The sequence below is a fragment of the Charadrius vociferus genome, unplaced genomic scaffold (genome assembly GCF_000708025.1).
Source record: "Charadrius vociferus isolate BGI_N301 unplaced genomic scaffold, ASM70802v2 scaffold309, whole genome shotgun sequence".
Taxonomy (NCBI): domain Eukaryota; kingdom Metazoa; phylum Chordata; class Aves; order Charadriiformes; family Charadriidae; genus Charadrius; species Charadrius vociferus.
This window is the reverse complement of record NW_009661370.1, coordinates 3,820,126-3,833,926: the sequence shown is the minus strand read 5'-3', so window position 1 is coordinate 3,833,926 and position 13,801 is coordinate 3,820,126. Positions and strand designations below refer to the sequence as shown.

At 42.3% G+C, this 13,801-nt stretch overlaps 1 protein-coding gene across 1 annotated transcript in view; it reads right to left on the bottom strand.

Moving 5' to 3' along the window:
* Nucleotides 1-2,541: 2,541 nt before the first annotated feature.
* Nucleotides 2,542-13,801, bottom strand: part of KIF26B (kinesin family member 26B) — a 305,891-nt gene continuing 294,631 nt past the window's right edge. The window contains exons 12-14 of the mRNA XM_009893663.1: nt 6,242-6,444; nt 4,705-4,855; nt 2,542-3,129 (exon numbers count right to left, since the gene is read on the bottom strand). Coding sequence (XP_009891965.1) covers nt 2,981-3,129; nt 4,705-4,855; nt 6,242-6,444 — 503 coding nt within the window. The 3' untranslated portion in view covers nt 2,542-2,980. The remainder of the gene's footprint in view (nt 3,130-4,704; nt 4,856-6,241; nt 6,445-13,801) is intronic.

Genomic DNA, 13,801 nt, shown 5'->3' with positions numbered 1-13,801 from the left:
CCATAATCCATTTGGTTTCAGGAATCAATTTTGGTCCATCATGATAAAGAGGGGAAACATATGCTCTAACTTTTTAAAATAATGGCTAGATAGACATGCTTTTTGCTGTGCTTCCTAATCTACACAAGTACCAAATCTAGAAGCAATTACTAATTGAGTTAATGATGCTGAGGAACATTACACGTAATAGATATTTTACAACAGCTCTGAAATGTGTCCACTTGATTAATAGAAACATCACGACTTCTGTAGGAGTCCCAGACTATGTGAGAGGGCATCTCTTGATAATAACGCATTCTGTGGATGCACCATTTCCTAGGATTTCACTTTCTTTCTATCAAGTGTATATTTACTTTTACTGTACCACTTACCATTTACAATCTTACCGTAGGCTCCCAGGGAGCCCAAGGTGCCCATTTTGGGCTGCTTCTTTTCAGCAGAGGAAGGACAAAGCGTCCCAGTTACCCAATGGCCACCTTCCAGCAAACACATTTTCAGAAATGCTTCAGCTTAAAGAAGGCAACCTTTAATTTCACGTGCACAACTTGGGTGGGGGGTGATTCTTCCTTGAATATAGGGGTATGGCCTGGGAGACAGGCTTAGCACAGTGTCACAGGTGAGAGTGGTACAGGCCTACCTGGGGACGCAGGTGAGTGACAGATGGGAGCTGGCTGTGAAAATCTCACTCCTGTGTGTATGTTACCTGGCAGCGTGTATCTGGGGCTCTGCAGGGCTAAGACCCCATAGAGCTGCACTCAACATCCCAAAGGCACTAGATCTTCATCCAACACAAAACTATAAGGGCAATTCCCATGGTTCTGTGGAACTGTACTGAATTCATGGGGCTTTGCGGGGAAGAGATGGCCTCAAAAGAACCAATATATAACAAGCACTACTGAAATCATTACAAAGAGAAACAAAGCTATAGAAATCACATTGTTTGGGATTCTCTTTCAGAGGTTTTTTGTTTTTTTTTTTTTTGTCTTGAGAGAGAAGAGACCTATGTCTTTAATACTTACTTGGAATATGAGTTTCATGATAGGAAAATGCTGTGGAACAGACTAGAAAGTGACATTCATATCAGACCTTTTTTTCCTCTGAATAATCCTGTAGAACGTAAGAAGGACTTTCTACAAAATCCAGTGACAAGGCTAATAAAATGAAAAAGATTTGTTATTACAAGTTGTAGAGTATTAAAAGAAAATGAAACTATACAAATGTTATTTCTACCTTTAAAAAAAAAAAAAACCAACCAAAAACCAAATCACCTTTTTTCAGCTAACCACTAGAAAACCTATCAGTATTTATGTAGGGTTATTTTTTAGGGTTATTTTTCCAGTGGGACTTGCTCCTTGAGTTATTGTAAGTTGGCATTAATATGATGGCACAGGTAAAAGAAGAATTGCATTTAAGTACAGCAGTAAATTGATGCATATTGAGTATATGTTAAATTATGTTCTTATTTTCTCATACACAACAGGAGAGCAGCATGAACGCATGTGAGAGGAATTTTTGTGAATGGGCTTATTTCAGTAGAGAAGAAGAAGAAACCTAATTCAACAACATAATTCTTCATGCTCATACATAATTAAAATACAGATTTCATACATTTCTTTAAGAAACACAAAGGATGTTCCTTCCCACATACTGCTTTGTAGATAAAGGCAAGCAAGTAGAACATTCGGATGTGCACTGAGGCACAGACCCTTGTCCTTTTGATGTCAATGTGAATTTTGCCATGGCTTCAATACTGGAGGGTTGATAGGGAAAATGCCATAGCCAACATGCCTGAAGCGCTATATCCACTCACTCACGACTCCCATTTATTTCCAGACGCGCTGAGCTGAGCAGAGCCGGCACTTCTCAGGTATGTCTGTGACGATGGACAGACTGGGCCAGGGACCAAAAACTGCCAAAACATGTTTTGGAGTGGTATATGTCAAAAAGAGGTGAAGGTAAATTTTATCAATCATAGTCTCAAGACAGACAGAATAAATCACTCATTTTTGGACTGATAAGCATGGGAGCTCTCAGCCTGAAGAGTAATTTTCCAGAGAGTTATTAGCACCAGAAAAAGGGGTTAGGATAAAAGTGCCACCTCATCCATAACTCTAGGCAGTACAAAGCTAAAAAATGAAAAAGAAAACAAGTTATGGGGGTTGGATCAAATGGAAAAGATATTTACTTCACTGTAATGTCACCTCTCTTCTCTCATACATTGCAGAATCTACAGGCTGGGAAAATTACTGTGTCCTCCAGCATATAAGATAGTATGAAGAACATATAAGCAAACCTTACTCACTGCTAGAAATATTTTTTGTGTCATCTGGGAAAGCTGAATTTTTCTTTGAGTGCCCTTACTCTGGTAACAAGAAAAGACAGTTAACATTTATTCATATGTTGTACTGATTAGGAAATATCTCTACAAACACAAGTTACTTAGAAACAGCAAGTCTGAAATAGGAGAAAACACCAAGAGAAAAACAAGCTGTAAATACATTTCAAAAGTGTGTTTGTTTTTTTCCTTTTTGTTTTCTTGACTAGCACCATCTGTACACAATAAAGTATGAACATAAATGTTTGGATAATAAAGATTTGCAAGGCACTTAAACAGTTTTTCTGGATAGGTTTTCTTTTAATGAACCTCTCAATGGAAGTCCGACAACCACCTTTCCTCCTCCCTCCGCTAATGCAGGGAAAGAAGTGTCTTCTGCCAGCAGTTCTTATTTACAGACATGTCCTTAAAGGTTCCTCAAAGTGCTCTTTTAGGATAAGAGAATCAACAGCCTTATATCTCCATTTTTCATGCTTGTCCTGCTTTTTTAATACTACTCTTCTGTATAGTATAGCAAATCTCTCATACACACAGTTGAGACTTGACTCCAACCTTCATCCTCATTCTGTTGTCTTTGGGATGCTATTCAGAAGGGAAAAGGAGGATGGCAGAGATGCGCATTGAAATTCTCTTGAGGTTCATACTTTATCGGCGTCTAGAGGTGATGTCGAAACAGGTGATCATCATGAGATGGGCCTTGCAGAAATTGACACGGTTTTCCAAACGCTCGGTCACACATTCCAGAGCCTCCAGGTATTCCAGAGAATCCAGCTCAAATACCTGCTCCAGATCAACTGTGAGAAAGAAAACACACGGATGGGAAAAGCAGACAAAACCCAGTGCTGGCTGGTGAGAGAGACAGAGTTAATTCACGTCTTCAAACCCATCAGTCCTGTAGACAACATTATCTCTGGCTTGCCATCGTCCTTAAAAGTTGCCTTTTCTGTTTATTAGCTATTACAACGGCACATCAGCTTGCTGAAAAACACTGTTAAGATTGCACTGGATGCTTTCTTGAGCAATATGCTCTGCCATCCTCTCCAGAACTGCAGATGAGTTTTGCCACACTCCAACACTCTTAAGCAAATGTTGAATGCTAAGCATGTACTGGCTCTCTCACACATTCTGCTGACCAGAAAGAGATTTAAATAGGTGCTCTGCCCTGGGAGGCCAAGTCCCTTGCTGAATTCAGAACTGAGAGTTAGAAACCAACCTCCAAAATCTTTGCTCCTCACACCTCTCCCTATTCCATGTGAATCTCACTAGACCACTCAAGAGTGGCAGGGGAAGGTGTGCACATCAATCACACCAACACAGGGGCCCTTGTGCTGCCAGAGACCAGCTGGCAGCGGCTTCCATGGAAGCCGAGTGTGAGGCACATTGTCTGAGCCAGCACTTCCCATCTTATCTGATCCCTGAGGTCTGTACTGTCCTTGAGGCTTTCTGCATTTATCACACTGGAATCAGAAGCAAAGGCATCACACAATAAGCGGACGGCAATGTATGGCAAATTCTCTGCTCCCTTTAAACTTGTCCATTTTACCTCTCTTCCTTAATAGCGCTCCTGAAACATATACTGTGGTTGTTTTCCAGGATGTACCAATCCGGTGTTAACTTACGGCAGTTGTCAAAGGAAGAGTTAGGATGCTTTAAGAGAACACACCAGCCAACCTCCTTTTGCCACCTGCAATTATCCTAAGTAAATTGAAAATTGTTTTTTTTCCCTAGAACTCTTTGATATGAACTCGTTTGCTTGCTAATACTAAAAATTGTAAAAATTGTTGTACAATTACTGCAGTATTCTATCTTTTTTCCTTTGAGGTGTTGAGGCCTTTCTTCATCTGAATGTGAATGCCCTTTAAACTCTCTGAACTTTACACATCTGTAGTTATAAAAAATGGACCAAATTCATTTTTCATGTAAGCCCACTGGTGCCAGGGGACAAGTTTGCTCCACAGTGTTATTTTGTGGTAGAAGAGCAGATTTATAACATTGCTCATATGTCTGAGTGATCTGAGGCCAAGAAAAAAAAATATCTCATTTTCAGGAGCTGTGGACTGAAACGCGTGAACGTTAATCTACCAATGGCAATATTCACCACTACAATGCTGTACCATTTCAACATTCAGCTCTCAGGCAAAAAGGATTGTGCAGTTCTACTGTCAACATTTAATAAGAATTATAGGGACTAGTTCTAGAAATACAGTCAATCTAAAACTTGCCCTTAGGTCTTATGTTGGTTCATTTTAGTTTACAAACACAGTAGTTCACAACTCACTCATAGCAAACATTTCTGCTCCCTTCTGTCCCCCGTCATGAAATAAACCAAAGGACACCTATGAGTCCAGGCAATAAAACAACGCCCTTACATTCACTGAGCCATTTATTAGGATCCAGCATCAGGTACTGTTTGGTCACCTCCAGTTCTCTCATCAACCACTCATATTTGGCCTTGACCTCAGCAATTCTCTGCTGGCGATGTTCCAGGATTTTCAGCTTGGCATTGAAACATATCACCTCCTGCCAGCCAGGAAAAAGGAGCAGGGAAGGAATAGGTGAAGAGGAGAAGAAATACTCAGATCCATTCAGTCAAATGATCTTCTAATCAATAATACTGACAACAAGCCATTTACTCTGGAAGCATATGAATCACTGCATGAAATAATCTATCATCTGTTTTATTTTTATTGCTTTTGTTTGGTTTTGATGTTTTCCATCAGTGAGCTTTGGAGACTTTGCAATGGTAGTTAATAATAAACCATAATAATTAATAACAGGCAGCATCTTGAAATCGGATTAACTGCAGCAAAACATTTCTGGTTTTTGTCACCAGAAGTTTGGCTAAGAATATCTAAGCTCTTGGGAGAAGGAAATCCATTGCTTGCTGTATTAAAATCCTAAATTCCTCTCTGTGGTTGGCGCATAAGAAATGCAGTAGTCATATTATAAAATAAGAGAACTGGTAGCAATATCAAATTTAAAACATCCTTAAACAAAGGGAGTATGTTATGAAAAGCTCTAGCAAGTCACAATCGATAAAGAAGATATATTTTCTGTAAAGATACAGGGCACAGCAAGACCACAAGGTGCAGTGCTGTCTGGAGACACCCAGCCTGGCCTTGCATGACTTCTGAGGGGTGGCAGCCATCAAGACGGGCAGTAAGTGAGCCCACGGTGAGGGCTGTGCTACCCTCGCTAGCGTGGGAGCATTCCCAATACCAGAACTATCCTCCTCCAAGCCTGTGTGAATGTCTCAACACTATTCTGCCTTCTGCTCTGTAGACAGATTTGCTGTGTGGGTGAAGTACAGTGGAAACCCCACCACAAGAAGTGATTTTTTTTCTCTCCATACAAAATCATATCAGAGAACAACATCACAAACAGCCTAGCCAAGTGAGAGGGGCTAGGAAGCAAAAGTGCCTTAAAACAGTAATAAAGTGTATATCCATAGTTACTCTAAAATTAGTGCTATTTCACTAACTTCAGATACTCTTCCCAACCGTACCTCTCAAGAGTGACCTTTACAATTCCCTGATCTTTTTGTAAATTCGGAGGCCTGAGGTTGGCAGGAACAACTTTGTCAGAGAGAATACATTAGCTATCCTGAAAACAGTATCATCAAAGCACTTGAGGCATCATTGCTGCCTTGAAAACAGATGTGATGAGGCTGGAGCACAGGAACCACCAAGACTATAACCAAGGGGCAAAAATGCAAGGTACAAACGTCTGCTGGCTGCTAAGGAAGAAGGCATAATTTGAGTCATAACTGCTTTTAAATGAGATAATAGGTTTTGCTGCCTGTTGAATAAACCCTATACGATACTATGTATTTCTGACTGCATAATCTGAATTCCCCCTCTTACATCTTCCAGGAGGAGTCAGATAGATTACATGGATCGCACTCACCTTGCTGTCCCCACCTCGTCGCCGCTGGAGCCTCTCCACATCATCTATCTCATAGACTTTGATCTCAAAGGGCTCCCCCAGCCCCCTCTGCCCACTTCGCAGGGGCCCATCCACCCAGCGGACCCCGGGGCTGTTGGCAGGCTTCCTTGCTGGGGAGGTGGTATCAAGTGATAAAGCTGGAATAAGCCTCCGTCTCTGTGAACCTGCAAATGCAGAAATTGCCATTTCGTGTTAGTACAATTACCGCCTCTCCTTTCTGCTCAATCTGCAGAGATGTCTACAAACTGTATATTCAGCCTTTTTACGCTCAGAAGAAAATGGAGCGAAAACTCAGTGAGGCCATGGAAGCTCGGGTGAGCTGTAGCTGCAATGTGCTGTACCCCCTCACCATGAGTCAGATCCTCAAATACTGATTGATACCTGACTTCAGGATTTGATCCGCAGAAGACATATGTATCCTAAAGTTTCCAGAGCTTGTGCCTGCTTCCCTTTGCTCAGGTCTCAGTGTATACAGGTATGCCAATGGAGGGCCAGAGCAGCAGGTTGGAACTGGTCTAGCTTTGCTTTCCTATCTCTTTACTGGTACTGACTCTTACAGCCTAAGGACAAGCATTAGCCAGCCACTGCATAGACCATCTCCAGGGGAGGTGTGGTTTGTTTGTTTTTTAATCACAGCACAAAAAGACTTTGATACCCAAGTTCTTTTACTATGCTGAAGTTGAGTGCCAGTTTACCACCACCTAGTCCTTTGCGTAACACCACTGTAGGCTGGCTAGAAGTAAAAACACTAGAGAGGGCAAAACGCCTGCAACCACCAAGCTTGCCACCAGAGTTGCATTAGCCTTGTTCTGTTCAGTAGAATATTCTTCTAATACATTTCCCACCTATGCACTTACTGCAGCACTGGTTATGGGCAAGAAAGCAGCAAGAACGACGGGCTGGCAGAAGGGTTAGTCACTGTGTCTGCTTCAATACCAGTACCCATGCACACGCACCCTGCTGTACAAAACCAGCACAGCGGATGGAAGCACTGCAATAGCTGAAAATGTACCATGGTTGATAAAGCCTATGCCATATGGAAAGCATCTGCTATGTGAGTTGCCAAATCAGGGCCTAAGGTAAAGCAAGGAAGAAAAACTACGTCACTGGCCTAATGACACTGGTAAGGAAGTGAAGCATATGGTTTGTTGGGAGAAAGAACAGACACACAAAAAAGAAAAACAACTGGTTACATTTCCTTGCTTGGTTTAGTACAATCAGAGCAATAGCTGGGTTTAAAAAAAAAAAAAAGTTTTATAGCTGACAACTCCAGCAGGGTCTCCCTTAGGACACAGCAAGAATAGAAGGGACGGGAGAAACCAAAATCAAAAACTGGATCCAGCAAGTTTGAAAGAAACTATTAACTGACTCTCTTGGCTGCAAGAACAAAACCGATGCCAGCAGGGAAAGAATGCAGAATGATCATGCAGATTTTATTTTAAAAACAAGATAAAATCATTTAGAGGAATCTCCAGCACTACATTTATTGAAACTTGAATGTAAATAGCTTCAACATGTCTGCCAACATGGTGCTTCAATAAAAGCCAAAAAAACCCCACTCAAACCAAAACTATCTATTGAGTGTCTAGTTTTTGCATTTGCAAGTAACAAAGCATTGTCTAGTTTCATTCATGGTAGTCTGTTTCTCTGCTGACTTTGCAAACTATCACATCTTACCCCATTGATTTCTGAGTGCAGCAGTCTGTCCTAGAAACCAGCAGTTAGTAACCAGTAATTAACCCGGTAAAGCTCTAAAAATGGATGAGAACAGTCTATTTTGCTGCCTATCTGGAAAGCCTCGTCTACAGGCTAGTCTATTTTATTTGAATGCACCTGCAATAACTCTATGTAAGAAAAGGAGAGCACTGCCAAGGCGGATAGACAGGGAGCTCTGCAAGGTCCCTTTATACCAAACGGCCTGAGATCTGGACTGCCCATCCTGTGACGTATATCATAGCTGCATTTACTACTCAAACTGCAGCTCAGCAAAAAAGCCCATGCCAGAACAAATGAAACCTTACAAATACCAGCAAGTAGGTGTTATTTTAGACCTATGGTACCAGTCACTGGAAGTCAATGTCAGCACAGCATTCACTTACCTTGAATGCATTTCAATTAATCTCTAGATTAAACTGCCTGATCAGGAGAAGAATTAGATCTTGATAAAAGGAAAAGCAAGACTTGACCCATTACTATAGCTAAAAAGTGACAACGAGAGAGACAGAGACCCCAACAAACTGCAATGCTAAGGGTGACTCTTGACAGCGATGCCAGAGAAAGGCAACCAAATGGTGAAGGCAGCTGCATACTGGAAGGGAGGTGAGACAGGTTACAGGCAGGGAGAGATCCTGCAATAGGCTCAGCCCTTCCTGGGAAATAAGCCCTCCACTTGCCTAGGTGTGGAGGGAACTGAGTACATCCCTAGTGTCACTCAAGACCAAAAAGAATTTAGGCATTAAATACTTTTTAAAAATACTTTTTAGGCTTTTGGCCATGGTGTCTCACAGTCTTTCAAATTTTGTTTGAGTGTAAAAGCAATCTCTTTTCTATCTTTGCTGCTTTGTCAGCTTTTAGAACCAGCAACACTTACAAGCATCAGGTCTCACCTCCTGGGTAATGCAGCTGAGTGCTGCTAATTCTTTTTTACTTTGTGCCCTGCATTGATGGTCACGTCTCCTTTCATGCCATGCCTATGGACTACCTCTAGCATTTCAAGGAAGCAGATGAGCAGACTGGAAATTCCTTCTGTCCAGCTCTCCCATGCATGGCTGAAGTGTGACTAAGGTAGTGCCTTTTTCTGTGATGCTTGATTTTCTTCCTTTTTTCTTCCCTCTTTATTCCCCCTCACCCCGTGGCTGTTAACACCACGTTCTTTTGTAATGGGGCACTTTTAAACCATCCCCACTGGAATAAATGTGCTTCTGACCACAGCCAAAGCCCAGGTCTGAGACACTCTGGGAATGCAGCTGGATGCCTCTGATTCACCTTGCCATGAGAACAGCGTCAGGCTTTTATTTGGAGCATAGGAAAACAGATGTCACCAGCATATGAATTACAGAAATGATGGTAAATGTTTTTGCATTTAGTTCCCATTCACATCCATTTGGCTCAACAAGAAACAGAAGCCTGTGGTCTAGAAGGAGGGCTCCAACCTGAGGCTCCAGCTAATAGCGCTTACTCCTTGAATAAGAGGCAGTGGAGACTATAGTAGAGGCAGGAGACATGCTAACATGACCTCATTATGTTTTTCTAGCCAGAGCTTGCGCCTGGATAGCCCATGGGTTATCACAACAAAGCTCTTGGTGCACCGGGGCAATGCAGCAGGGCAGAGCTGCCTGAGGCACGCAGACTTGCCGCCATCCGCCCAGGGGCTCCTTTGGGACGCAGGGGCTCCCCGCGCAGGTCTCCCTGCCCCATCGCAGTGGGTACGTCTGCGTGTGAGGCAGAGAAGAAAGAGAAAGAGGGATTTCTTATGTAAGCCTTGAATGCTGACTCAGGATGATTTATCTGAGGTCTAGAGAGCTTTGGAGAGAAATTAAATGAAAGATCTCCTGCATCTTTGCAGTGAGGCAAAACTGAATCTAGTTTATTCTAAACATGCACTGATTAATAGGCTGCTTATTAGCCCAGGTACAGAAAACAATGGTGTCTTTTGACAGGAGACTCCTGCCACTGACCTCTCCATTTAGCCTCTATTTTTTTCTGATTTCACTTTAATTGGGATCAGTAAGGAGACACAGCCAAAGCAGAGCTTCAGGGTGAGTGTCACAAAGCAGCTGACAGCTTCCTCATCCGTATCAACACACAGACACAACAATTAAATTGTTAAAATGAATTCGGTTTCCATTTACATAGAAAATACCCATTTGAAATCCCAAATTTATTGGGAGCACTTGATGGGGTTAGGATGTCATAAATTTTGACTGTGTAATAAATAAAATGCTTTGTAGGAATTACAGCACATCACTCTTCTACTTCCCTGCACACATCTTACGAAGGCAGTGATTAGCCCGGGAGCTCAGCAGGAGCAGCTCTCAGCAGGTCTCTCCTGTTTCTACCCCCTGGGTTGGGACTGCGGGAGCACACACCCCGTCCCGCACCTCGGCAAACCGGCTGACCCTCCCACCAGGTAAATGGGATTCATTACTCCATTAAAAAAAGAAATTTATACCAAAAATCAAACTGAAAGAAATCTTGTAAGCTGAACCCTGGACAGAATAATGACACTTTCACTTATGACCATACAGCATGTAAAGCAATACGCCATTTGCTAAATGTTTTAGAGGATACATTTTTCACTTAGTCTGAATTTATCCAGACTCAGAATAACCCCTCTTGAGCCTAGCTTGGGTATGAATAATCAGACTATGACATAGCCCTGAAAATGCACAAAATATAAGATTTGCTTTCACAACAGATCAGTTGCTCTACCTTGAGCTATAGGTTAAGGTTTGGCCAGGTTAAAATTAAGATAAAGGGAGTAACACAGCAGTGGAGGTGTGCAGCGTGAAAGCAGATCTGACTGAAGAGTGGCACTGAAGCTACAACATACTTCAGCAAAGATAAGCCCAGAGGACCCTTAAGGTATTAGAAACACAGACCAAGCAAGCTAGGTATGTAAGGGTAACTTTAAGGATAAGGAGACTCACTGACCTCAACAAAATTACCCAACTGCATAAGGATGTGTGCTCATAAAAGTTTGTGTTGACCAGGGCAGAAACCCTAACAGGTCTGGTTTTGCTTAAGTACTGTATATTTTGGAGTGTTCCCCTTAGATTGCTTTCCAAGCACACATTCCAGCCTGAGCATCTTTTCTGTGAAAAAAGGTAAAGACAAAATGTATAAATGCAAAATCTTCATGAGAAGAAGCCTGATGCATATCTCTTCGAAGCAGGATCTGAATGGGATACAAAACAACTGCTGTCCTAGAAATTTCAAGGTATTCCAAACAGAAAATGAAACTGTAACTTGATATATCATAATTTCGGAAGTTTATAGTGTGTGCTCAAAGGCAGGATGTGGAGCCAAAGCTATTCCCTGCTGCACTTAATGTTATGGGACGTAAAATTGCCTTTCTGTACGGAACCTGTTGTTCAGCATCTTGTTTTTTCTCACTAGACTATCCATCCAAACTCAAGGCGATTACAAAAACCAACCCTGGCTAAGTGGAGCAGTACCCCTACGCTCCCACCATTTCTTCTGTGGCTTCATTACCAAGAAATATTGTGCTTCCAGTAGCAATAGCATCAACCTCAAATGTAGCATCAAACTGTTTGCTTACTAGCAAAGATTATCTGTCCTGCTCCCCCTGCTGCTCCTCACTGTCCAACAACAGTGCTCCTGCTTTGTTTGAGTTGAAATCGCAGTGGTGACTTCTCCTCTCATTCCCATTTCCTAATGGGATCTGCCCTGACGGGCAATTGTCCATGACTGAACCAACTCCTCCCCATTCCTTTGACTTCCTCTCTCCTAGTTTATTTTATAGTGCACTTTCCCCAGTGCAGAGCACATAGCTATTCACTCCTCGGATTTTCATACAGTCTGCACAGTTCCCTTCCCGATTACTAAAGATATTGCCAATGCTTTCAAGTGGAAGGCCCATCTGATGGCGTGGAGATGTCACCAGAAGTATTTAGGGTGCCCATCTTGAGGTCAGTACTCCAAACACCAAAGAATTTAGGCATCTATTGCCAGAAAATCTAAACAGCATTCGCTCATCCTGGCAACTCAGATTCCATGGGAAGGACCATATTGCACCTGAACACCTGGAAGGATCCATAATTCAGAAGAAAATCTTCTATGTCCACCTCACTGCAAAATAATTCAGGCTGTATTCTGTGTTGACTTATATGCAATCCTGCTGTTGTGAATCAATAAGAAGTACAAGGACACTTGAGGCTAGAAATCACTGCTTGCTGAACACAGGAATAAAGCAAGCCTTTGTTTATAACCTTCCATCCATACCTATACTAGACATGTTGCTTCTCTACTGGTATAAGGAACATGCTGAGGTACTAATACTTTTCTACCCACCCAGTTCATTTCTGAACCTTGCTTCCTGAATTACTGTCTCACTTTAAAAGGAGTTTTTCAGGGCAATTTAGAGCTGGTGAATGAGCACCGCTGAAACCAGATCAGGCAGCAGCCTTCCTGCAGTGTGGCAGGTTGACAAGTAATCTGGGAGACGCTCCAGGGAAGATGCACATCACGGGGGGTGAATTTTCAGCACCCACGATCCCTAGCAAAAAACCAACCAGAGTCTCTTCTAAGTATTTACCTCACTTCAGGCTGGATTTTGGTTTAACAGGTATTTGTCAGCATTGTGGTATTATTTCAGGAGCTGGTTATTGTTACTGCACTAAATAGCTGTGCCTGCCACTGGGGCAGGAAAGGCAGAGGCTGGAGGGGAAAGTGACTCTGCAGCCAGAGCATTAGCTCCCCACAGGACAGCGGTGGAGGCATTCCAGTGAGCTAATTCTGTGGCAGTGTCAGGAGCAGGTTTTATTTACACCCAGCCTAATGGTGTGCGACTCAGTCATGCATGTTACATGGAGCCTTCACTGTGCACAATAGCCTGCTGCCATTTCCTCTATTAAATCATTCCTATGTTCATGTGGCTGAAAGCTCAGTGCTGGCATGCAGTAGTCAAGCGTGTAAAAAATGATTACTCTGATCCCTTTCAACACAGATTTGCTGCATGAAATGGCCTGGCTTTGACCTGGGAAAATCAATGCTGTTGTTCTAATGAACAAAAAAAAATTGGAGCTGAAGCCTGTACTTCCCCTCCCTCTGCTCCCCCCAGGGCTGTCCAGCCAGCAGTCACATGCATAAAGTGGTCACCTGCATGTAAACAGCTTTTTCCTGTATAATTCTAAACACCCTTTGTCACGGTAAAGGTATAATGCAGGATATCAATTAGCTACCATCACTTGTAGCAAATTAATGTAGAAATGCTGGAGATGCCCTACGGCTTTTTGATACAAAGGGCAATTTTCAGCTCCCCACACTGTGCCTTAGGCAGTCTAAACATGAACCAAATTCCTTTTCACTTGGATTCAACAAGAAAAGCTCAGACCCTTTTTGTTGGTGCTTTGTTTCATCATTATCATTTTGGCCACGTTTCAAAATGGGATGCTTTGCAATATTGGTTGGAGACGGACTTTCATAATTTACAGCCCGCAGAGTCAGTCTCTGGCTTTTTCTGCTGCTTTCGTAGGCAGGGCTAAGTGCTTCCAGAGGTTGAATGTGTTTGAATATAGAATTTTCAGAGCTTTCCAGGAACCCCTAAATCTCCATCTTTAAAACCATTCATCAGTGAAACCCAGAGCACACAAGTAAGAGAGAAAAAGGAACTCTAATTGTAGATAATTATTGTCATGTTTTAACAGCCTGTCTTTTTATTAAAGTGTTTAAAATCATGTAGCAATTTGCTCTGCTTTGGTGGTGAAACTTAGTAGTGAGAAAGAGCCGCAAGGAGTCATGAAACTTTACTGCAAAAGCCATAAAATGCTGCAGCAGGAA